This window comes from Schistocerca serialis, chromosome 8 (genome assembly GCF_023864345.2).
Source record: "Schistocerca serialis cubense isolate TAMUIC-IGC-003099 chromosome 8, iqSchSeri2.2, whole genome shotgun sequence".
In the NCBI taxonomy this organism is placed as follows: domain Eukaryota; kingdom Metazoa; phylum Arthropoda; class Insecta; order Orthoptera; family Acrididae; genus Schistocerca; species Schistocerca serialis.
In genome coordinates this window covers 345,477,686-345,505,075 of record NC_064645.1, presented here as the reverse complement: position 1 = coordinate 345,505,075, position 27,390 = coordinate 345,477,686, and the positions used below count along the sequence as shown (strand labels likewise).

General features: G+C 42.6%; 1 protein-coding gene across 1 annotated transcript in view; it reads left to right on the top strand.

Moving 5' to 3' along the window:
* LOC126417012 (sorbitol dehydrogenase-like) overlaps positions 1 to 27,390 on the top strand; it is a 77,682-nt gene that overhangs the window by 5,280 nt on the left and 45,012 nt on the right. The window contains exons 2-4 of the mRNA XM_050084900.1: positions 20,315 to 20,348; positions 21,115 to 21,279; positions 24,995 to 25,154. Coding sequence (XP_049940857.1) covers positions 20,315 to 20,348; positions 21,115 to 21,279; positions 24,995 to 25,154 — 359 coding nt within the window. The remainder of the gene's footprint in view (positions 1 to 20,314; positions 20,349 to 21,114; positions 21,280 to 24,994; positions 25,155 to 27,390) is intronic.

Below are 27,390 nucleotides of genomic sequence, written 5' to 3'. Positions count from 1 at the left end.
TCTACCAAGCACGTAATTTTGACTTGCTGAGCAATTATATAACTGTAGTTGCAGGTGTAGTGGTTGTCGCCGCAACTCGCTATCACACCCCTCCTTCGCGACAGTTCAAAACAAGCTGTTCTTCGAATTTTCTCGATGTCCTCCGTCGGTCCCATGTCGCACAGCGATATTCCAGAAGATGGTGAATAACCGTAGCGAAGTAAGTCTTTTATTAGCTTTGTTGGACCTAAAGTATTTTGCCAATGAAACACAGTCTTTGTTTTGCGTTTACCACAACATTTTCTATATTACTTTCCCAATTTGAGTTATATGTAAATGAAGTCTCTAGGTATTTAGTTGACTAGTTAACCTTCCATTTTGTTTGATTTGTCGTCTAACCGGTACTTCACACAATTTCTTTTGTACTTACGTGAAGGAACTCATAATTTTTATTGTTCCTTCCGCGCGCTATAAGAGAATGGAACAGTAGTGAACTGTGAAAGTGGTTCGATGAACACACTGTCAGGCACTTACATGTGATATGCGGAGTATCCATGGTGATGTAGATGTAGAATTGCCACTTTCCGCATTACGTAGGTATCTCGTCAAAAGAAATTTATAGATCGTTTTGATCTTGTGTTTACTTTGGCTGACGGTAAACGACATCACGATTCCAGAATGAGATTTTCACTTTGCAGCGGAGTGTGCGCTGATATGAAACTTCCTGGAAGATTAAAACTGTGTGCCGGACCGAGATTCGATCTCGGGACCTTTGCCTTTCGCGGGCAAGTGCTCTACCATCTCTCTGCCAGGAAGTTTCATATCGGCGCACACTCCGCTGCAGAGTGAAAATCTCATTCTGGAAACATCCCCCAGGCTGTGGCTAAGCCATGTCTCAGCAATATCCTTCCTTTCAGGAGTGCTAGTTCTGGAAGGGTCGCAGGAGAGCTTCTGTAGGAGACGAGGTACTGGCAGAAGTAAGGCTGTGACGACGGGGCGTGAGTCGTGCTTGGGTATTTCAGATGGTAGAGCACTTGCCCACGAAAGGCAAAGGTTCCGAGTTCGAGTGTCGGTCCGGCACAAAGTTTTAATCTGCCAGGAAGTTGACATCCCGATTCTCTGCTAAATGGTTTATGTGGCTTAAGAGCAGTTTTACGAGAAGTACACAGTAAACTTGGCTGTTACTAGATGACTTCCTGTATATCACCACGAGCTGTGATTTTCTTGATAGGAAATGACGAGTCAAGTCGCATAGCTGAGACGACACTCCATAGCCGCGTAGTCTGTTTTACTAAGCGACTATCCCAGTGCAAGGCCAAACTAAAGTAGCCTCTGTAACTGCTTCCAAGTGAAACAAAAGTTTTATTTTCATATTTCAATACAAATAGTGACCGAATTTAATTATTTAAGATCCTGAAAAACTGCTTACGCTAAAGCGCCAAAGAAACAGGTATTAGGCATGCGTATTTACTATAGAGATACGTAAACAGGCCCCCCCCCTCCCCCCCATGAACCATGGACCTTGCCGTTCGTGGGGAGGCTTGCGTGCCTCAGAGATACGGATAGCCGTACCGTAGGTGCAACCACAACGGAGGGGTATCTGTTGAGAGGCCAGACAAACGCGTGGTTCCTGAAGAGGGGCAGCAGCCTTTTCAGTAGTTGCAAGGGCAACAGTCTGGATGATTGACTGATCTGGCCTTGTAACAATAACTAAAACGGCCTTGCTGTGCTGGTACTGCGACGGGCTGAAAGCAAGGGGAAATTACAGCCGTAATTTTTCCCGAGGGCATGCAGCTTTACTGTATGATTACATGATGATGGCGTCCTCCTGGGTAAAATATTCCGGAGGTAAAATAGTCCCCCATTCGGATCTCCGGGCGGCTACTACTCAACAGGATGTCGTTATCAGGAGAAAGAAAACTGGCGTTCTACGGATCCGAGCGTGGAATGTCAGATCCCTTAAACGGGCAGGTAGGTTAGAAAATTTAAAAAGAGAAATGGATAGGTTGAAGTTAGATATAGTGGGAATTAGTGAAGTTCGGTGGCAGGAGGAACAAGACTTCTGGTCAGGTGACTACAGGGTTATAAACACAAAATCAAATAGCGGTAATGCAGGAGTAGGTTTAATAATGCATAGGAAAATAGGAATGCGGGTAAGCTACTACAAACAGCATAGTGAACGCATTATTGTGGCCAAGATAGACACGAAGCCCATGCCTACTACAGTAGTACAAGTTTATATGCCAACTAGCTCTGCCGATGACGAAGAAATTGAAGAAATGTATGATGAAATAAAAGAAATTATTCAGATTATGAAGGGAGACGAAAATTTAATAGTCATTGGTGACTGGAATTCGAGTGTAGGAAAAGGGAGAGAAGGAAACATAGCAGGTGAATATGGATTGGGGCTATGAAATGAAAGAGGAAGCCGCCTGGTAGAATTTTGCAGAGAGCACAACATAATCATAGCTAACACTTGGTTTAAGAATCATGAAAGAAGGAGATACTAAAGGGTATCAGATAGGTTATATAATGGTAAGACAGAGATTTAGGAACCAGGTTTTAAATTGTAAGACATTTCCAGGGGCAGATGTGGACTCTGACCACAATCTATTGGTTATGACCTGTATATTAAAACTGAAGATACTGCAAAAAGGTGGGAATTTAAGGAGATGGGACCTGGATAAACTGAAAGAACCAGAGGCTGTACAGAGTTTCAGGGAGAGCATAAGAGAACACCTGACAGGAATGGGGGAAAGAAATACAGTAGAAGAAGAATGGGTAGCTTTGAGGGATGAAGTAGCGAAGGCAGCAGAGGATCAAGTAGGTAAAAAGACGAGGGCTAGTAGAAATCCTTGGGTAACAGAAGAAATATTGAATTTAATTGATGAAAGGAGAAAATATAAAAATGCAGTAAATGAAGCAGGCAAAAAGGAATACAAACGTCTCAAAAATGAGATCGACAGGAAGTGCAAAATGGCTAAGCAGGGATGGCTACAGGACAAATGTAAGGGTGTAGAGGCCTATCTCAATAGGGGTAAGATAGATACTGCCTACAGGAAAATTAGAGAGACCTTTGGAGATAAGAGAACGACTTGTATGAATATCAAGAGCTCAGATGGAAACCCAGTTCTAAGCAAAGAAGGGAAGGCAGAAAGGTGGAAGGAGTATATAGAGGGTCTATACAAGGGCGATGTACTTGAGGACAATATTATGGAAATGGAAGAGGATGTAGATGAAGATGAAATGGGAGATACGATACTGCGTGAAGAGTTTGACAGAGCACTAAAAGACCTGAGTCGAAACAAGGCCCCCGGAGTAGACAACATTCCATTGGAACTACTGACGGTCTTGGGAGAGCCAGTCCTGACAAAACTCTACCATCTGGTGAGCAAGATGTATGAAACAGGCGAAATACCCTCAAACTTCAAGAAGAATATAATAATTCCAATCCCAAAGAAAGCAGGTGTTGAAAGATGTGAAAATTACCGAACTATCAGTTTAATAAGTCACAGCTGCAAAACACTAACACGAATTCTTTACAAACGAATGGAAAAACTAGTAGAAGCCAACCTCGGGGAAGATCAGTTTGGATTCCGTAGAAACACTGGAACACGTGAGGCAATACTCACCTTACGACTAATCTTAGAAGAAAGATTAAGGAAAGGCAAACCTACGTTTCTAGCATTTGTAGACTTAGAGAAAGCTTTTGACAATGTTGACTGGAATACTCTCTTTCAAATTCTAAAAGTGGCAGGGGTAAAATACAGGGAGCGAAAGGCTATTTACAATTTGTACAGAAACCAGATGGCAGTTATAAGAGTCGAGGGGCATGAAAGGGAAGCAGTGGTTGGGAAGGGAGTGAGACAGGGTTGTAGCCGCTCCCCAATGTTATTCAAACTGTATATTGAGCAAGCAGTAAAGGAAACAAAAGAAAATTTCGGAGTAGGTATTAAAATCCAGGGAGAAGAAATAAAAACTTCGAGGTTCGCCGATGACATTGTAATTCTGTCAGAGACAGCAAAGGACTTGGAAGAGCAGTTGAATGGAATGGACAGTGTCTTGAAAGGAGGATATAAGATGAACATCAACAAAAGCAAAACAAGGATAATGGAATGTAGTCTAATTAAGTCGGGTGATGCTGAGGGAATTAGATTAGGAAATGAGACACTTAAAGTAGTAAAGGAGTTTTGCTATTTGGGGAGGAAAATAACTGATGATGGTCGAAGTAGAGAGGATATAAAATGTAGACTGGCAATGGCAAGGAAAGCGTTTCTGAAGAAGAGCAATTTGTTAACATCGAGTATAGATTTGAGTGTCAGGAAGTCATTTCTGAAAGTATTTGTATGGAGTGTAGCCATGTATGGAAGTGAAACATGGACGATAAATAATTTGGACAAGAAGAGAATAGAAGCTTTCGAAATGTGGTGCTACAGAAGAATGCTGAAGATTAGATGGGTAGATCACATAACTAATGAGGAGGTATTGAATAGGATTGGGGAGAAGAGAAGTTTGTGGCACAACTTGACCAGAAGAAGGGATCGGTTGGTAGGAAATGTTCTGAGGCATCAAGGGATTACCAATTTAGTATTGGAGGGCAGCGTGGAGGGTCAAAATCGTAGAGGGAGACCAAGAGATGAATACACTAAGCAGATTCAGAAGGATGTAGGTTGCAGTAGGTACTGGGAGATGAAAAAGCTTGCACAGGATAGAGTAGCATGGAGAGCTGCATCAAACCAGTCTCAGGACTGAAGACCACAACAACAACAACAACAACAACGTAAACTGGCAGAATACGACCCTGCTGTCGGCAACGCCTATGTAAGACGACAAGTATCTGACACTGTTGTTAGATCGGTTACTACTCCTACGAAGGCATGTTATCAAGATTTAAGTGAGTCTGAAGATGGTGTTATGGTACACGAGCGATGGGACACAGCATCTCCGAGGTAGCGGTGAAGTGGGGATTCTACCGTATGACCATTTCACGACTGTCCCGTGAATATCAGGAATTCGGTAAAACAACAAATCTCCGACATCGCAGCTGCGGCCGTAAAAGATCCTATAAGAACGGGATCAACGAAGACTGAAGAGAATTGTTCAACGATACAGAACTACATGCAACCCTTCCGTAAAATGCTACGAATTTCAAAGCTGTGCCATCAAGAAGTGTCAGCGTGCGGACCATTCAACGAAAAATCATCGATACCGGCATTCGGTGTCGCAGGTCCACTCGTGTACCTTTTATACCCGCACGACATAAAGCTCTATGCTCGTCTGGGTCCGACAACACCGACTCTAGACTGTTGACGACTGGAAACATGTTTCCTGGTCGGACGAGTGTCGTTTCAAATTGTATCGAGCGGATGGATGTGTACGAGTATGGAGACAACATAATGAATCCACGGACCCTGCATGTCAACAGGGGACTGTTCAAGCCGGTGGAGGCTACGTAATGGCGTGGGGTGTGTGCAGTTGGATTGATATGAGACCCCTGGTACGTCTAGATATGGCTCTGACAGGTGACATGTGCGTAAGCATCCTGTCTGATCACCTGCACCCATTCATGTCCATTGAGCATTTTTATACAGACTTCGACAATTCCAACAAGACAGTGCAACACCCCACACGTTCAGAAGTGCTAGAGTGGGTTCAGGAACATTGTTCTGAGTTGAAGCACTTCCGCTGGCCACAAAAATGACCAGACGTGAACATTATTGAGCATATCTGTGATGCCTTGCAATGTGCTGCTCAGAAAAGATCGTCACCCCTCGTACTCTTACAAATTTATGAACAGCATTGCAGGATTAATGGTGTCAATTTCCTCCAGCACTAGTTCATACATTAGTCGAGTCCATGCCTCGTCATGTTGAGGCATTTCTGCGTGCTGACAGGGGCCATACCAGATATTATGCAGGTACCAGTAGTAGGGAGTTGGGGTTATGAGGGCACTTTTGATATTAAATTGATATGAAAATTAACTAAATTTATCAATTAATCACCTCCACCCCAATCCGCACCGACGCACCCTCGCTCACGACCATGCCCACTCTAGTCCATGGATGACGTCACGCGTTTTCTCAGCTGCACGTGTGCTCCAGCTCCCTCTAGTTCACACTCCCCTCCCCCACTACCCTCCCCCAAACTACCCTATTGGCTGAAAGTTCGAATTTTTGTGGCAATTTCAAATTTTGGTGGGAATTTCTTTGTCCAAGGACTGCGTTGACAACACAAACCACCCACCCCCCTACAAGAATTGACGGGAAATTAAACTTGGCAGTACCTTTCCCAGGACTTGAAACCTAGTCCTCCTGGGTAGAAAGCCCAAGAGTACCCACACTGACACATGTAAACCACCAGAGGCGCTTTGAATTGATTGGACATTAAAAATGGCTGGTTCCTTTCTGGGACTTGAACAGTGATTGTACTGGATGGAAAGCCCATGTGCACACCCTACACATGGAAACTATCCAGATGCGTGAGAGGAGGGTTAGGTTAGTGTACTTTATTTATTTTGGTCGGGAAAGTACCACAAATATCTATCCTAATAACATAATTAATCACAAATATCAGGCCTAATTACACAATCATATCCATAGCGCTACACAAGGATGGCTTAAAATCGCAATACCACTCAAAAACTGCCGATACGATACAACTGGTGTTATCCTCCTGGGGAAAAAACTTCGCAATACCACTCGAAACTAGCGACAGACACACTGAAACTCTACCCTACACCTACAAGCTGGCAGGAAAAAGGCTGAGGTGTAAGGTACTACCTTTATTCCACTTGGTGGGAAATATGTTCAACTCACGAGATGCAGGTGTTGGCCAGAGAGGAGTTTAGAAAGTGTATTACTTGTAAGCATACAGCACCTATCGTTGTTTGACGTCAGAGTTCGCTACAGATGTCCGCTCAAAAACCACCCTGCAGCCCAGGTAGTCGAAGCCAATACATGCTACCACAACTGAAGAAAAAGAAAGTGTCATAGTTCTAATTACACTTCGAAATTGTCTTGAAAAAACCAGCACTTGTAATGAACGGGTCATCATGGTGGCAAAGGCTTCTTGAAACAGCCAGCTGCTCTGCCTACCACCTCACGGAACGGGCAGGCCACCGTCCGCACTCGGTTATCCACCACCTGGCCGCTGCTCGCTGCCTTAAGGCGACGGCTCTAGACAACACAAAAAGGAAATTTAGTAGTATAACCCAACCCATCCAGAAAATACACCAGATGGCTATTTCAAAAGTCGGCTGCTTGTGAAACAGAAAGCCACTACCATATAAAGCGACCGCTGCCCCACGCTGGCCTCCCTCAGACCCATGATAAATGACTGCTATCCCCACCGAAGGAGAACCGCGTCTGTTAGAGAGTTGGCCCACCATTCTGTGCTCGACATAAACCTGACTCCAATAATAAAGAAACTATTAAAAAGAAAACACATTGGCGACCATAATAAATGTCCTCTTTTCACGAAAATAGGCAAAGTCCATTTTCTTTTAGTTTTATGAGCAACATCGGTATAGTTTTTACTTTCGGCTGCAGTTGCACCTCATTATTTTGTGACGTCCAGCTAAGTTTACCGACACCGATTACAGACGGTCAGCAGAGACTTGCCCACCCGGCATAAAATCAGGGAACAGAAAAAAACTTCTACTATTTTTATGCGAGAGCTACCGATCACCACAGAATGTCCTCGTTATTTCGAAACCATGTGTGTAAAATCTGGAAAAAAAAGAAAATTCTACTATTTTGCTGCTAAAATTATGGATACCGCAGTATGTTTTTATGTTGTCTCGAAACAGTCAGCAGAGTAAAGAAACAGCGAGAATTTAAACTCCAAAGAGAAAAAAGTAATAATCTGTATTAAGCAATTTCTTTCAGTCTATTGAACAAATTACACGACCTGAGATGGTCCCTTCCGTTCAGTGTCTGTAAATAACCTGTCATGTACGTGAAATGACACTAGGCAATACAGTCTTTCATGCCATTAGTTCACATGTCGGAAGATGGTGGTGGTGGTGGGTAGTGTTTAACGTCCCGTCGACAACGAGGTCATTAGAGACGGAGCGCAAGCTCGGGTTAGGGAAGGATTGGGAAGGAAATCGGCCGTGCCCTTTCAAAGGAACCATCCCGGCATTTGCCTGAAACGATTTAGGGAAATCACGGAAAACCTAAATCAGGATGGCCGGAGACGGGATTGAACCGTCGTCCTCCCGCACATGTCGGAAGAAACACAATCATTTTACATTCGACAAAAACAATCTATAATCCAAGAGAACATAGCTGTTTTGTAGACTATGACAGGTCCCTTTTACCAGTGCGATGCTATATAACAGTAGCGTTCACGAAACGAATCGTTACGGCCTGTATCGCCCTGTGTAGGTGGGTGATAGAAATTTCGAATTTCGTTAAAATATATCACCACAACGAAATGAAAAAAAGAAATTCTTGTCAAGGATCATTCCGTGGTGACCAAGCTAACTCTTCCAACTAACAGGCGGCACGTCATTGATATAAATTTGATAGGCTAATTAATTAAATTGATCATGAGAGCAACTTTGCGTGGCGAATAATTTATTTTTCCAGAAGTTGGATTACACTCGCAAAGTAAGTCAGCTGGGAATGAATAAAGGGAACACGACGTTCTTTTTGAGGAACGCTATTGAGAAATGTTATATAAAGCTGATAACAGAGGGATTATATAGCCCACAACATTTACTTCCCGTAAGGACTGCACTATTAAAAACACAATCGTAACGCCTGTGTTACCATCTCCCAGCATAAAAAGCGGTCTTGAATCTACAGAGGCTCACATGAGTCGCTGATAGTGTTACGCTTTCAGGTAGAAATGCTGTCTCTGATTTGGAATCAAGTCTATCCTTTCTACCACATACTTGCATTGTATCTTGTAGATACGACTTTTAGTGGTTACAGCCACTGGTGAATCATATTCGCGCCACTCTCCTATCTCGAAACGAGTCCCTTTCTTTCCGAACCTTTCTGCTAAGGATATCATACACCAAGAACTCCAGTGCTGTTTTTAGACAGTTGTTCTGCATCTTGTAACCGCTCCAAAGTCTCTGCCCTGCCCCACCTGCAGCTTAGTCTGTGTGATCGTCCCAATTAAAGCGTGTTCTGTCACAGAAGTCGGAGAGTGTTATATCTAAGATCTTCTGCATCCTGTGGGGAGACAAGACGACCTGAGTTAATGTGACAGGAGCGCATGTTGATCACTCGGTGGAAATCGGAACATGGTGTCATAGCTCCGCCAACGGTGTACAGTGTGTAAGGTGTGTAAGGCAGGCGTCATACGAAGATTTCCCATGCAACACGAGGTAGTGAGCAGTTACGCTGGTGTTTCTTGTTGGGAAAATTAGGAAGACTACACATCATACATTGCATGGAGGAAGGACAAAGATTATGCTACTGCATTGCGACACATCCCCAATCAACATACAGGTAGTCCGAAGGAGATCTGTGTCTCTCAGCGTCCATTAATGTCTAACATCCAAACATATTGGGCGATCCTTTTAAATATACATGTACTGGTTCATTGGAGCAGGTGGTTCGTGATCGAAGTCGCTTCCACAGAACGGTGTAAAGTTTCATCACCTGTTCTGTAGGATGACCATATCCAACAGACTATCAATCACACGAGACGGTTCCTGCATTGCTCCTTTATAAGCAGCCTAATATATTTTTATTACCGTTGTAACACTCCCAATCAGTGTACACCGCGATACACTATTTTTTCTACCATGACTTAGAGATCCGTATCAGCTGATGCTAAACCGACATTAGCATGTTTCTATCCTCTGGCTCTCACAGAAAACCGAACATCACATGGCATAAGCTATACAGCTACCACACCACAGGCTGGTAGAAATGAAACACAGACACAATGTTTCTCATTGACAAAAATGTGGAAGACATCGCAACATATGGAAACTGGAAGTGTTTGCAGTATTGTAGAGCACTTTCAATAGACATTCGAAGGTGATTACCTGTACAGTTATTCTCATCTTCTCATTAACAGGGTAGCGGATGTCTGAGTGCTCCATTTCGAAAAGCATTGTTCCTTCATTTTGCAGTCATGTACATGATTACTGTGCCGGTGTTGACCATCGGTGGAAGGTGCTGTTCACAACATGCGTGAGGTAGCACAAATAAAAAGAGGAATGCTTAAAAACAACTGTATTAAGGTGATGACCTCTACACTGAATCCCATGTTCCACAGCGACAAGTAACAGAAATATAGTGTTGCGTCAAGGTTCCCTCCATCTCAACAAGGTTGTGGCAGACAATCATTGTACAGTAATCAACAGCGTACTCAGTGGACGGGATGGGAAAGACACGAGTGATATGGAGTAATGGATTGCAATACATACCTCAGTTGATAGTGAGATCAATTTTATTAATTTTACCCAGAAATCTGGGAGAGTCATATCGACCACATTCTGAAACCTGTGTAGAAACAGAGTGAGCTGAGTTAATGCAATAGGAGTATGTTGTCGTAGTTACGCCACTCATGTACGATGTGTAAGGTCAGCACCAAATGAAGCCTGCTCGTGCAACATAGTGACGTGTAAAAGACAGTGTGAACAGTTATGGTGGTGTTCCTTATCGGGAAATTTAGGACTCAACATCATACAGATACTGCCGTTCGAAGCAGATGTGCGTCCCTCAGGATTCATTGATGTCTATCACCGAAACATTCATAATTATTCTGTACCATCCAGCAGAGAAAATTAACCAGCTATAAAAGCTCCGCTAATTTCACCCAATAAATTTTGACTGCAGCTCTTTTCTGATACATCACAAACAAATACCGTCTACATGCAGGCATTGAGCACATACGGCGATACTTTTAAATATACAGGTGTTGGTCCATTCGAGCAGGCAGCATGTGATCTATGTTGCTTGCACAGACCTGTGTAGTGTTTTATCGTCTGTACTGTACGAGGTCCATCTCCCACACATTATCAGCTGCAGGAGGGGGTCCCTATTTCGTTGTTTGATACCCCGGTTTTTCGGCCGTAACACGCTTTGTGCACATAGATATATTTCTTTTTTTTTTCGCCACAACTTCGACATCTGTGTGAGGTTCTAAACTGACAGTAACACGTTTTGGTCCATTGGCACCCCCAGAAAACGAGACATCGAACTGGGTGATTGACATAAAAGTCAGTCACAACATAAGGAAACTGGGAGAGATTTGAGGCATTGTGGAGCGTTTCCAAACTGCTGTCCAAATGTGATTGACGACCGCTACATTTAAACTCATCATTCACAGTGACAGGATAGCGGATGACGCTGTATTCCACTTGAATGATTCCTCATTTGCTACCATGCACGCGGTCACTTTTTTGGGGTTACCCATCCCCATAAGTTGTTGCCCCCTCCACCAAGACTCTTTCTCCATTTCAAAGATACGGTGTCAGTCAGTCATTATGTGGTAATCAACAGCGTACCAGTGGATGGTTGGGATGGAAAGGACGCTATCGATGTACTGTCATAATAAGCATCATAGTTAATAATCTCATCAATTTTAGGAATTGTATCATAATTTCAACACCCACCAATGACGCAGCAGCATGCTTATCAATGTTCCTACATGAAACGTGGAATGTAGCGGTCTACGTTTGGTCAGCTGCTGGGAGCGTTGGTCAAAGACAATGCGAGGAGATCTTTAGGTCTCTAGATTTGTCCTAAGAATGCCCTGTGACTCCCATCCACATACAGAAAGATTTTATATTATACACTATGATCGAAGTGCTAGAGATATGTAGGTTCCTGTATGCTATACTTTGATGATGTAGATTTTTGAGAATAAACAATGAATGGACGTACTGTACAGTCATATACTCATATCTACATTCACGATGGTACTCGCAAAGTAGTGGAAGGACAGTCTAGCGATTATACAGCAATTACTAAACATGCTGCCGCGATATTGGTCTGCGTTGAAAGTACGATAAAATTGCTAAAATTGATCACACTATCAATTATGATGCTTATTGTTACAGTACATCGACGGCGCCTTTTCCATCCCAACAGCCCACTGGCACGCTGTTGATTACGATGTAATGATCGACTGACATCGCTTGTTTGAGATGGAGAAAAGGGTCTCGGTGGAGGGGGGCAACACCTTCCAGGGATGGCTAACACCGAAACAGTGATCGCATGCATGGCAGAAAATGACAAATCAGTCAAACGGAGCACAGCGTCATCAGCTACCCCATCACTATGAATCATGAGTTTAAATGTAGAGATAGTCAATCACATGAGGGCAGCAGTTTGGAAACGCTCCACAATGCCTCAAAACTCTTCCAGTTTCCTTATGTTGTGACTGTCTTTTATTTCAATCACCCAGTGCGTGGGTGTGTTGTGGGATCAGCACGAGGGCCACTACACCACCAATTTTTATTTGAAGGCCCGCAAGCATAAAAAAATGGTTCAAATGGCTCTGGGCACTATGGGACTTAACATCTGAGGTCATCAGTCCCCTAGAACTTAGAACTACTTAAACCTAACTAACCTAAGGACAGCACACAACACCCAGTCATCACGAGGCAGAGAAAATCCCTGACCCCCGCAAGCATCACCAACATGATTTACACCTTGTGATGTCTAGTTTTCTGGGGCAGCCAATGGACCAAAACGTGTCAATGTCAGAATTTGACACAGACGTTGAAGTCGTGGCGGAGAAAAAAGAAATGTATGTACGAGGGGGGACCCAAAAGAAACCGGATTGTTGTCATAAAAAATTTATTGATGAGCCTTTTTACAAAATTACTTCAGACACCTTCAAAATACTCTCCATTACATGCCATGCACTTCTCAAGTCTCTTTTCCCCCTGTTGGAAGCATGTTTGGAACTCTTCAAGTTTGATATTGTCCATTGCCCTTTGCGAAGCTGTTTTTACCGCCTCCACATCGTCATAACGCTCCCCTTTTAGCGTTTTTTTCATTCGTGGAAATAGGAAAAAGTCGCACGGGGCTAGGTCCGGCGAATACGGAGCGTGGGGAACGACAGACCACCTCTGAGGTGCCAAATAGTGGGTCACTCGTAAGGCCGTGTGTGCTGGAGCGTTCTCGTGCTGCAGAAACCACTCACCTGGTCGCCAAAGTTCCGGGCGTTTCCTCCTCACATCCTCTCGCAGACGCCTTAAATCATCAAAGTAGAAGTGCTGGTTAACAGCCTGGCCAGGGGGTACGAATTCCCGATGCACAATTCCACGAACATCAAAAAACACAATGATCATCGTCTTCACATTTGACATCACCTGCCTTGCTTTTTTTAGTCTGGGAGAGTTGGGAGTCCTCCACTGGCTTGACACTTGCGTGGTTTCTGGGTCATACCCGTAACACCAACTCTCATCCCCTGTAATGACTTTGTTCAAGAAGTTTGGATCACGAGCAATCTCTGTTTCAAGTCCTGACACACATTCATGCGGATGGTTTTTTTGCTCCTGTGTGAGAAGGCGCGGAACAAATTTAGCAGCAACACGTCTCATGTGCAAATCCTCACTCAAAATCGGCTGGCACGAGCTCCAACTGATTCCTGTCCCTGCTGAAATTTGGTCGATCGTTTGGCGACGATGCTCGTTGATCTTTTGGCGGACCTTTTTTCTCCTCATTTCGCGATGTTGAAGGGCGTCCAGAACGAGCTTGGTCTTCAACACACATCTCACCACGTTTAACGCGCCCAAACCAATCGAAAACCTGTGTGCGGCTCATAGCGTCCTCCTGAAGCATTTGATGTGTCTCTGTTGCAGTTTTTTTTTTAAGCAAGAAACAAAACTTCACACACACACACTTTGTTCTTTTAAAGTCGCCATAACGACTTCGCAGAGGTAGCCCGCCAACAGTCAGAGAAACACAAAACCACACTTTCACGTTCAGCTCTACACTGACGCCGTCTGCACAGCTGTTTCATGAAGGTCTCTACTAACACCATCAAGCGTGAGAACCCTGCACTACGTCTACGAGTGGCAGCGCCCACGGAGCCCGGTTTCTTTTGGGTCCTCCCTCGTATTTGCACAATGCGTGCTACAGCAGAAAAAGCTGCGTATCAAAAACAAAATAGGGACACTCTCCTGCAGCTGATGATGTATGGGAGATGGGCCTCGTACAGTACAGGTGATGAAACTTTACACAGGGTCTTTTGCAAGCAACATCGATCACAGGCTGCCTGCTCGACTGGGTCAACAGCTGTATATTTAAAAGGATAGCCCGATATGCTCGATGGCGGCATGAAGACGGTATTTGTTTTCGATATAGCAGCAGAGAGATGCCGTAATAATCTATTGGATGAAATTAGCGGAAGTTTTCACTGCTAGGTGGTACCGAGTAACGATGATAGAATGTTTCGGTTACAGATGTGAATAGATCCTGAGGGACGCGGATCTGCTTCGGACGGCAGTACCTGTATGAAATTGAGTGTTCCTATGATAAGGAACACGACCATAACTGATCACACACTCTTTTATACGACGTCGTGTTGCAGGAACAGACTTCATTTGGTGCAGACCTCACATATCGTACATGGGTGGTGGGGCTACAACATGTTCCCACTTCCATAGAGTGGTCAAAACACGCTAATATTGCATTAACTCAGCTCACTCTGTTCCTACACAGATTTCAGAATGTGGTCGATATTAGTCTCTCCGACTTCTGGGTAAACTTGCTAAAATTGATCTCGCTATTAACTGCAGTGTGTATTACAGTACATTGCTCCATATCAATGGTGTCGTTCCCATCACGACCATCCACTGGGTACGCTGCTGATTATCGCATAATGATTGACTGACGCCATTCCGTTGAGATTGAGGGAACCTTGATGCAACACTGGAAATCTTCCACTTGTTGCTGTGGAACATGGGATTAAATGTAGAGGTCATCACCTTAATACAGTTGTTTGGAAGCGTTCCTCATTGCTACAGACTTGTCCTATTTCAGTATGCTGCAATGCCCTACACATGTTTTCATTTCCTTTTTCACCAGTCAGATGACAGCAACTCTTTTTATTTGCACTACATCACGTTTGTTGTTAACAGCACCTTCCGCCGCTGGTCAACACTCTAACAGTAACCACGGACATGACTGCAAGATGAAGGAACAATGCTTTTCGAAACGCAGCACTGAGACACCCCCTACACTGTCGATGGGCAGACGAGATTAACTGTACAGGTAATCACATACGAATAGCTGCTGGAAGTGCTCTACAATACGGCAAACATTTCCAGTTTCCATGTGTTGGGTTGTCTTCTACATTTTGTCAATGAGAAACATTGTGTCTGTGTTATTTCTACCTGCCTGTGTTGTGGTAGCTATATAGCTTATGCCATGCGATGTTCAGTTTTCTGTGAGAGCCAGTGCATCGAAACATGCTAATATCAATTTAGCATCAGCTGACACCGATTTCTAAGAGATGGTAGAAAAAACAGTGAATCGCGGTGTACACTGATTGGGCGTGTTACAACGGAAAAGAAGCCAATGTTTTAAACTACTTATTAAGGAGCAATACAGGAACCCTCTCGTGTGATTAATAGTCTGTTGGATATGGTCATCCTACAGAACAGGTGATGAAAATTTACACCGTTCTGTGGAAGCGAATTCGATCATGAACCACCAGCTCCAATGAACAAATACCTGTACATTTAAAAGGATCGCCCAATATGTTTGGATGTTAAACATTAATGGACGCTGAGAGACACAGATCTCCTTCGGACTACCTGTGTGTTGACTGGGGATGTGTCGCAATGCAGTAGCATAATCTTTGTCCTTCCTCCATGCAATGTATGATGTGTAGTCTTCCTAATTTTGCCAACAAGAAACACCACCGTAACTGCTCACTACCTCGTGTTGCATGAGAAATCTTCGTATGACGCCTGCCTTACACACTGTACACGGTTGGCGGAGCTAGGACACCATGTTCCCATTTCCACCGAGTGATGCGCTCCTGTCACATTAACTCAGGTCGTCCTGTTTCCCCACGGGATGCAGAAGATCTTAGATATAACGCTCTCCGACTTCTGTAACAGGACACACTTTAATTGGGACGATCACATAGACTAAGCTGCAGGTGGGGCAGGGTAGAGACTTTGGAGCAGTTAAAAGATGCAGAAGGACTGTCAAAATACAGCACTGGAGTTCTTGGCGTATGGTATCCTTAGCAGAAAGATTCGGAAAGAAAGGGACTCCTTTTGAGATAGGAGAATGGCGCAAATATGATTCACCAGTGGCTGTAACCACTAAAAGACGTCTCTACAAGATACAATGCAAGTATGTGGTAGAAAGGATAGACTTGATTCCAAATCAGAGACAGCATTTCTACCTGAAAGCGTAACACTATCAGCGACTCATGTGAGCCTCTGTAGATTCAAGACCGCTTTTTATGCTGGGTGATGGTAACATAGACGTTATGATTGCGTTTTTAATAGTGCGGTCCTTACGTGAAATGAATGTTGTGGGCTATAGAATCCCTCTGTTATCAGCTTTAGATAACATTCTCAATAGTGTTCCTCAAAAAGAACATCGTGTTCCATTCATTTATTCCCAGCTGACTTACTTGGCGAGTGTAATCCAACTTCTGGAAAAATAAATTACTCACCACGCAAAGTTGCTCTCATGATCAATTTAATTAATTAGCCTATCTAATTTATATCAATGACATGCCACCTGGTGGGTGAAAGAGATATCTAGGGCACCAGGGAATGATTTTTGAAAAGCATTTCTTTTTTTACATTGTGGCTATATCTTTTTTAACGAAATTTCCATCTTCCACCTACACAGGGCGAGACAGGTTCTACTGATTTGTTTCGTAAACGCTAGTATGATATAGCATCACACTGGTAAAAGGAACCTGTCATAGTGTACAAAAGGACTACGTTATCTTGAATTATAGCTTGTTGTGCTCTAATGTAAAATGATTGTGTTTTTCCTGACATGAGAGCCAATGGCATGAAAGATTAATGTTATATCACATGCATGACAGTTTATTTACAGACAATGAACGCAAAAGACGCTCTCAGGTCGTGTAATTTGTTAAGTAGGCTAAAAGCAATTGCTTAATACAAATTATTAATTTTTTTTCTTTGGAGTTTAAATTCTCGTTTTTTATTTATTCTCACGATGGTTCCGAAATAACAAGGACATTCTGCGGTCGTCCGTAGTTCTCGCATCAAAATAGTCGAAGTTTTTTCTTTTCCCTGCTGATCATATGTAATCGGCGGTGGCACACTTCGCTGGACGTCACAAACAAATGGGATGCGACAGGAGTCGAACGTAAAACTATACCGATTTTGCTCATAAAACAAAAAAGAAAATCGACTTTGCCTATTTTCGTGGAAAAAGGACATTTATTATCGTTTCCCTTTTTTAATGGTTGCATTATTAAAGGGAGACGCGTTTATGTTAAATAGTGCAGCCTGCACCGGCGGGCGAGCTCTCTAAGAGATGCATCTCTCCCTTGGTCTGGATAGCAGTCATTTATCACGGCTCTGAGGAATGCCAACGTGGGACGGCGGTCGCTTTATACGGTAGGGGATTCCTGTTTCACAACCAGCTGACTTCTGAAATAGCCATCTGGCGCGTTCTCCAGATGATCAGGGTTATGCTACTAGATTTCTGTTTTGTGTTGTCCAGGACCGCTGCCTTAAGGTGGCGGCCATATGTTGGAAAGCCGAGTGCGGACAATGGCCTGCCCGTCCCCCAAGGTGGTAGGCGGAGCAGCTGGAAGTTTCAAGAAGGCTGTGTCCCCCTCCATAGGTGGATGGAGGGATGGAGGGAGGGAGGAAGAGGGCGTCGATTTTCGGCAGCCTGTGGACCCTATCGCTGAGAATGCACGTTCAACTACCACTCCCTTTGCAGTCTTTTAGGCCGACGATTTTCCCCAGTACATGTGATACATCAGGCATTCTCACGACTATTCCGAAGTGGAAATAGAACTGTGATGCATATTTTTCCTTCAGTTGTAGTAGCATGTACTGGCTTCGATTGCCTGGGCTGCAGGATGGTTTTTGAGCAGAGAGCTATAGCGAACTCTGACGACAAACGACGATAGATACTGTATGCTTACAAGTAATACGCTTTTTAAACTCCTCTCTTTCCAACACCTGCATCTCGTCAGGTGAACATATTTCCCACCAAATGGAATAAAGGTAGTACCTTACACCTCAGCCTCTCTCCTGCCAGCTTGTAGGTGTAGGGTAGAGTTTGAGTGTGTCTGTCGCTAGTTTCGAGTGGTATCGCGAAATTTTTTCCCAGCACGATAACAAAAGTGTATGGTATCAACAGTTTTGAGTGGTATTGCGATTTTATGCCATCCCTATATAGCGCTATGGATATGATTGTGTAATTAGGCCTGATATTTGTGATTAATTGCCGGTCTGTCTTGTCGAGCGGCTCTAGGCGCTTCAGTCTGGAACCACGTGACATCTACGGTCGCAGGCTCGAATCCTGCCTCGGGCATGGATGTGTGTGATGTCCTTAGGTTAGTTAGGTGTAAGTAGTTCTAAGTTCTAGGGGACTGATGACCTCAGATGTTAAGTCCCATAGTGCTCATAGCCATTTGTACCATTTGAACACACCAAAATAAATAAAGTACACTGAGCAGAATCAGGGCTCGAGTCCCAGAAATGACACATCCATTTTTAATTTCCTGTCAATTCCAAGCACCTCTGGTGGTTTGATTGTGTTGGAGGGGTACACTTGGACTTTCCGTCCAGGAGGAATAGGGTTCGAGTCCCGTTCAGCAGATATGACCTCATAAACACTGAGATGCGTGCAAAACCAGCTTTTGCTTAAATCAGTGGGCAAATTACCCAGACTATATTTATCTGTTGTTTCATAATGAGAGCACTTAGACTCTTCCGACAAACTTTAAACTTAATTTCAAAGCATGTGTAAACTTCCTCATGTACATACCTGTCGTCCACTATTTAACACATTAACTCAGTTGTAAAGTAATAAGAACCTTAAATCTGTTTTATACGAGGGACAACAGTTCTTTAAAGAATCAGAAACTTACAATGAAATGACAACCCTTAGCTGCTTATAGGCGTTGACATACGTCAACGGGGACAGATGAAAATGTGTGCCCCGACCGGGACTCGAACCCGGGATCTCCTGCTTACATGGCAGACGCTCTATCCATTTTTTTTCTGCTTTTATTCGTTGTATCTGTTCGGGGTGGACGTCGTAAGACATCCGATTAAGTTCGTTGATGATCGATTAACTCAATCTTTTTATTATAGAGGGTACGTAACCCTCTGACCGAACACGCTGAGCCACCGTGCCGGCATCCATCTAAGCCACCGAGGACACAGAGGGTATACTAGCTTGATTAGAAACCAATTGCTAGGAACGGTGTCAAAAACCTTCCTGAAAATCTAAAAATATCTAACGAATTTGAGGTTCGCTGTGGACAGCAGTAACTACTTTGTGCAGAGAAAAAGCCACTTCTGCCAGTCAAATTGCTAATGTGTGTGACAGAGATCTGCATTATTTTTTGTCACAACATTCCATAAGTTTGATACTATTTTACAAAACCCTTGGCATTTCTAACTGTTCACCCATGAAAAAAAAAATACTTTCCTTTTCTTGGTCTCCAAATCCGCCCTAAATGTTCACTACTTGAGCCAATCCAAAATTTGCTCGAATAGGAACTGGACTTTCCAACGTCAACACCAGTTTTTATCAAAAACTGGTAGGGTCATGTTCAATCACACTGCAAGTTTCTTCTGCTGGAGATCTAGATATTTTCCTTGCTCGTGTAGCCAGATTTAAATGCCCGTTCTAATGTGCTAGTGTGTGTGTGTGTGTGTGTGTGTGTGTGTGTGTGCGCGCGCGAGAGAGAGAGAGAGAGAGAGAGAGAGAGAGAGAGAGAGAGAGAGCGCCTTACACTTTATCTAAATGGCAGAGTTTTATCTTTTGCTAGATAAAAAAGGCAGTTATAATCAATTGAATTGTTGTTATTTCCACAGACCGAGGCCTCAACAAGAAACTTATGTTTTAAGATTAAATGATACAGCCTTCCAGTAACGAAAAGTACACAGATTTTCACTTCCTGGTTTATTTGAAAACAAATAACAGCGAAAGCAAGAAGACTGATCAAACTGTACAGAATAACTAACTATCTAAGGCACATGCACTAAAAAACCACTCAAGCGGTCAGAAAATTTATAAATTAGCATCTAATATTATTGATGTTAACCTTGATAAGCTTTGGCACTCTGATTTAAATATTGTCGCCTTTTCATTGGCATTGCTATTACTCGCAATTTTATTTAATAAAATTAGCTATTAACTTTTCCTTTTCATTTCAGGAGCAACGGCCTATTCCTGAACCGAAGTATGACCGTAAGTTATAAGAACTCAATTTCAGTAATAAAGCAAAACTTTTAGTAGTAAATCAAGCATACTTTCATGGTACCAAACCACTCGTTTTATATTCTTCACTACTTCTTCTCTACCAGTTCATATGTTGTGACATTCCAGGACAATAATGGAACAGATGGTTGCCGAAGAAACACACTATACAGTCTTGTGTATTATATTGCAGTAATTATTTCTTCCGTCGCCTTTGTTTATCTGTATAATATATACGGACGTGCCTTGAAGATATGTAGCAATTTCTCCTATTTGCACTTTCTTCGACACTTTAGCTCAATTGTTCCCATATTATTCGTCATATTTCACTTTCTTTCACAAGTTCTGTTTTTATTGGACCCAACTTTGAAACGTCATAAACGTCACACATTCGAGAATTAAACCTGAAAACCATTTTACTCTATACTTATACTAAAGGTAAACGAAAGTAAGAGAATTTAATTCACATTACTTTACAATGTAAACTCATAATTACGAAGACGTTAATTACATGATGTTATGCTGAAGCTGAATTTCTTATCATTGAAATTGTAGTCATGAAATACATGTCTGTATAACAATGAACACTACACAGGAGAAAATGCGGTGGTTATCAAGAATTAAGAGAGGTTTAACAGACACGTGATGCTAAACGAACACATTATGAATGTGTTTCCTTCTACTCGTATGTTTTCCTTTCCGGAAGCTACAATATATTTAATGGCTATTACATTGCTACTTTTATTCTCATTTGCAGAAGTTCTTCTAAAGATGGGACCTGTTGGTGTATGTGCCTCCGACGTCCATTACTATGTTGATGGTCGGATAGGAGAGTTTGTAGTGAAGGAGCCTATGGTTCTTGGACATGAAGCGGCAGGGGTCGTCGAGAAAGTGGGATGTACCGTGACGAACCTGAAGTGCGGTAAGTACTACGTACTCCGCAACACTTCCACATATAGATTACTATTGTATTCTTTAACTTTCGAAGGTGTTCCGTATATTTCCGCAACGCCGATTGCTTTTTACATTATTTCTTTATCGTATTGCACGAGGCAGCAGGATATATGCAAATACAAATACCATAATAGACAAGAATAAAATGCGTAACATATGTAAGAGAACATAAAAGACATAAAAGTACGACAGAACAACCACACAGATATAACATATACAGCATTAAAGACTAGTTACTGACTACAGATCGAAGTGCAGATCATGTATCCACTTCATAGCATGAGATGCGGATTCTAAAAGTCCTCAGCTGATCCTCAACACTTTTGCTATGTGGTCCAGTGTCTGTTCAAGTACTTGTAATGGTACTTGAATTACGTAACCATTACGGCAGCTCACCTGCACCTCTGGATACCAGTAATATTCTACTGTGTACCTGTAGAAGTAGTTGACATATTTCTGAGACAACATTCAGATTTGATTTCATTTGTGATACATCGATATGTTTATATTGCAATGATATTATTCTCATGTGTATTCTTTCTTTTGTCACTATGATCTTTGACGTACTTGAAACTCTGATTTTTGGGAGCGATTATTAGTTAGTCGGACCTTGAAAAAGTCAAGTGTTGGACGTCATGTTGGAAAGATGCATATTGTAGTTGGTTTATAAAATGTCTATCCTGTGCAAGGTTCTTCATTTCTGCAACCTATATCCACTTCAGCATGATAGCAATGGTCAAGTCTTGGTCTCCCTGTACGATTTTGACCCACTGTTTACCCGTTTGCCACCAAATTAACTATTCTTTCAGGCCTCAAAATATGTCCTATCAACCGATACATTGTTGGTCAGGTTGCATCATAATGTGTTTCCCAAATTCGATTCAGTCTCGGCGTTAGCTATCCAGTCATCGTATCTAATATGGAGAATTCTTATTTAGCAACACATTAGCCGCGCGGGGTAGCCGCGTGGTTAAGGGCGCATTGCCATGGTTCGCACGGCTCGCCCCGTCGAAGGTTCGAGTGCTCCCTCGGGAATGGGTGTGTGTGTAATGTCCTTAGCGTAAGTTAGTTTAAGTTAGATTGGTGTGTAAGCGTAGGTAGGGACCGATGACTTCAGCAATTTGGTCCCATAGGAACATACCACACCTTTCTAAATTTAGCAACACATTTCTACAGCTTCTGTTCTCCTCTTGTCTGAAAATTTTATCGTCCACGTTTCTCTTCCGTACTAGAATATATTTTCAGAAAAACTTTTTAAAATTAAATTACTTTTAATGTGTCACATTTCCCTTTCTTAGAAAACTTCTCTATTCTATATCCCCTGCATGAGCACACTGTGTTTCCTAATACGTCCTTTCGTTCCATACAGTCTTTAATTACTTCGCAATGAACCGCCATATTGACTGTTTCCAACTTAGCGCACCATTACTGCTACAGAGGACAGCAAGAAACACTAAACCGAAAGTGACATATAGTAGTAAAACGACCGCTGGGCCCTGAAGGTGCACACGATCATTTAATGGTATAAAATACACAAGAAGTCAGTTGCCAATACACTGGAAGTCAAATCTGAAAGAGCTAAATTAACTTCCGACTTGATTAGCTCCGAATTTAGTGAATCAGGCCGTTGCGCTCGCAAGTTCAAACAGCCTACCAGATACAATTAGCGTCAGTTTTTCTAATAGGGTAGATGGTGGTGCACGAGACTGCTCAACCTTTGGCTCCGGTTCGATCCGTTCTACCGTCCCATGTCCAATTTTTGTATCGATCTCTCGTTTTGTTATAGGAAATCAAACGAGGAACTTGTTTGATGACACTGTCCTTGGGGCTGAGGGGGGCTTTAACTACGCGCGCAACGTTCTGACTAGCTAACTTCAGTGCTAATTAACTCGCAAACGGCGCAATACATTGAAATCTTCTTTTGAGAATTGTTTCTCAGCACAACCTATCCCGCATCACCTTTCCAAGTATTTCAGACTGTTTCTGATCTCCTGTACACATCCTTTTCATAGGATGCCAAATCTTCGGTTGTGTCTCTGTACAGCAGCTTTGTTAACGCTCATATACCTTGTGTTCAAAACATACGGAGTTTGCAGAATTTGTGTTATTGCCCAATAAAGTGAATACCAATGAAGACCACTGTGACTGTATACCAAATCATCAGTAACACATAAATGTTCCAGAATGAATTATCACTCTGCAGCGGAGTGTGAACTGACTTGAAACTTTCTTGGAGATTAAAACTGTGTGTTGCATCGGGACTCGAACCGGGGACCTTCTCCTTCCATGGGCAAATGCTCTACTGAGTGAGCTCTATCCAAGCACGACTCACGACCCTTTTCCCTTCCTCCCCCCCCCCCCCCCCCCCCACCATGTGTAGCCCTCACAGCTTCGCTTCATTCAGTACCTACTCTCCTACCTTCTGAACTTCACAGAAGTTCTGATGCATGCTCTAGTAGCGAACTGGGCAATACTTCGCAATTGTTACATATTATGAGAATTGGTTACGGGTTCTTGAGTCCCTCCCCTCTCTCTGCCCATCTCCTACCCCCCCCCTCTCATTGTACATCTCCTACCGTCTTCTCCCCTCTCTTTCCATCTCCTCCTCCCCCTTTTTCTGTCCATTTCGTCCAACCGCCCCACTCTGCCCCCTTATACCTCTCTCTTACCTTGAGCCTTGTTGATTTTTATTGAAAACGATACCTTGATCGAGAACTGAAGTCACTGAAAATGAGTGGTCAAATAGGTTGGGATCATTGATATATAGAGTATGAAAGATAGCTTTCCAGCTGCTGATTCTGTGAGGATAGTTCCATCAATCACAATAATACACATGGTTTTAATCTGTGAATTGGTAGGATTACAAAGTTTCGTCCCATTCAGATTCCATAGTGGTATTCAGGCAATAAGTCGATGTGTCATAAATACAACTTTCCTCTAAAACAGACGGTGAGAAAGGAAACAGGTCTCTCCTATGTACACAATTTTTGTTTGAAAAGAGCAGAAAGAACATATACAGGAGAAACAATTTGTCTAATGGTTTACATGCCATCCTATCGTAGCTGAAAGACCCTACGATAAAATAAATCGAAACCGTACATTTTCGTAACACAGCACATCGCAGCATTTTCTTCCTCGCAATCGGTTTTAACAGAAAATCTGTACATTGTTGTTTAAAAAAAGTGCACCGCCTATGTCCATTTGGATGTTTATCACACTAACGCATAAAAATGTGAATCAAATCGGCTAAGAACTTTTCGAGATTTTTGCTAACACCGACTCCACTTTCTATATTAAACATATATTTGTATATTGTACACATTAGAAATATATAGCCTACATCCGTCTGGACGTTCATTAGAGCACTGAGTAAAAATTTGATGAAATCGCTCAGGAACTTTACGAGAGTTGTGATGACAATGTTTCCCATTTATGATGTAGCCTATGCCCGTCTCAACGTTCTTTATAGAATCGTACAAAAATTTGAAGATAATCGAACAAATACTTTTGGAGATTTTAGGTAACAACGTTAAACAACGACTTGTCTTCATAAAGTAATTTAGATGAACGTTCTGTAACACTCACTATTTTCCAATAATGTCATTATTTGGCAAAGCTGCTTGTAAGCGGTATACTACTGACAGGGATTAACGGCGCGCGGACTCAAAACGTTTCTATTACAGGTGACCGTGTGGCAATAGAACCCGGAGTGTCTTGCAGGCTGTGCAGCTTCTGCAAAGAGGGCCGCTACAACCTGTGTCCTGACGTTGCCTTCTGTGCGACGCCGCCCGTAGACGGCAACCTGGTCCGCTACTACGTGCACGCCGCTGACTTCTGCTACAAGTGAGAAGTGTTCATTCTTAGCACCGCTACTCTCTCAGTGTCGTGTAATGTGAGCTCTACAGACACACTGATCAGTCCTGTGACCTATGAACGTCGCCATCTAATGTTCTCAAATGTTTTTTATTGAAGTGGTCTTGACCGCAAAAATTAGTAACAAGGTGACCGGTTGTAGCTGCTGAGCAGTCATCATAATAACCGCTATACTGTCTGTCGGGTGCATTAGGGGCTTAGAATGCAGTTGCCGTATTGTGCTTGCGCATGCAGATTCTGTAACCTGCGGAATCCAGTGGGCCGCGATACACTTCGTACTGTTTCTAATACAACTGGCCCAGCTGTATCTTCACCTCCGTGCCCTGTCACACAATGGATGTAGTAGATAACACTCTGCATGCAGCAATATCAGCAGGAACTAATAAATCGACAATGTCACCAACAGGCTCCCAACCCAAAGAAAACAAAGCTATCAGAAGAATAAGTCTGTTTTTAATACAACTGTCACACCTCATCTACAACACATTTTGATTAGCACTGAGGAAGCACTATTTGTATCTTACACTAAAATGGCTGGGCAACGAGTCGTTCCTGAATACGAAACACCGATACCAATGGAGCAAGTAATGATACTCAACATCCCGCCAATGTTGTGGTATGCTATACTCAAAACTATGCTCCAGCTCGCGACTTCCGAGAAAGAAGTCTCGCACGGTTTGCTGGAGCGCCCAGGACGAAGCGCTTTTGCCAGTGTTATCGCCTCCTGATCACCTCACCCAAAGAGTATTTGAGCCAGCCAGTCACGGGTTAGTATCTTTTACCACGACACTACTTCTTTTCATGTAATTTTACGTTAACTGCATGTTTGAAACAGCAATTAATTTTTACAGATGACTTGGTGGAAGACTGACTCCCTTTGTCGGAACACTATCACACAGCTGCACCTACCCTTGGGTTTTATGCAACCCGCAATGTCTAAAATAACATGTGCAAGATTTTCATATGCTCTCTCTCTCTCTCTCTCTCTCTCTCTCACACACACACACACACACACACTATATGCAAAATATTAGTACTACAGAAATAAAAGAACAGCACCTTTTTATAGTAAATTTAATGTAGTTAAATTTTGTTCTGGGATACGTTTTCGCTAGAGGCCTTAGTTCTCGAACTTTTCAAGAAAAACGTTAAAAAATTACCTTAAAACGCGTTTTTCTTGACTAACTCGAAAGCTGTGGCCTCGACCGAAAATATATCCCAGTATATAATTTAGCTGCATTAAATTTCCTACAATAAGTGTTGTTCGTGTTTTTCTGTAGGACTAATGGTTTGTGAGTAGCGGAGCGAGAGAATGTGAAAATCTCGAGATTAGTTTCTGAAGGCAATGTGGGTTGCATAAATCCTATCAATAGGGGGCAGCTGTATGTATCGAATTTAGGAAGCAGTTTTTATATTAAATAGGACATAACACAATTTAAATGCAGGACTGTCATTCTTGGGCTGAGTTTGTGGAGGACTCTGGTATTTTCTCTAGACATCACGTCTGGATATACCACAGAGTACCATCTTGTAGGTAGAATTCCACTGGGCCAAGAACAAAGAGCTATTCTGGCTCTGCAAATCTTTCGTCGACAGATATATGCTTTTACCCTTGTGTGACAGCACTCACAGCATTTCTGAGCTTAATCACACCACATGACATTAAAATGTGGTCTGCTTAGATACACGTTTCATTACATTACATAACTAAAGAAGAACAAAAAAGATGACATGTGTCACAGTAATAGTTACAAGATCAGCGAAATACCTGTATAAGACACACAAGCACAGTCAGTGTACATAACTTACCAGAACCAGATATAAGATAGAGATGTGAAAATAAAATGACAGTAAAAGGCATTATCTAAAAGTCACATATGATTCATCTTCAGATTTTCTTTCTGTAGCACCAGCACCGGCATGTAAGAACCATTCCACAGAAAAATGTTGTATAACATACCAATGACGGTGCAGTTTAGGACGGAAGAGATTACGATATTGCAGTGCATATGTTATTCAGAACTAAGATGCAAAGTTCCTTCGGACATGCATGCATGCGACAACCTGGAAATTCGAGTTAGAGTCCCAGTTCGGACTAAATTGTTATACAGCTCACGGTTGACCATATTCGCAACTGTGAATACACATCGTATATGGAAGAGATTGTTAACGAAACTGTACGAATGAGTGAAAGTAAAAACAGTCC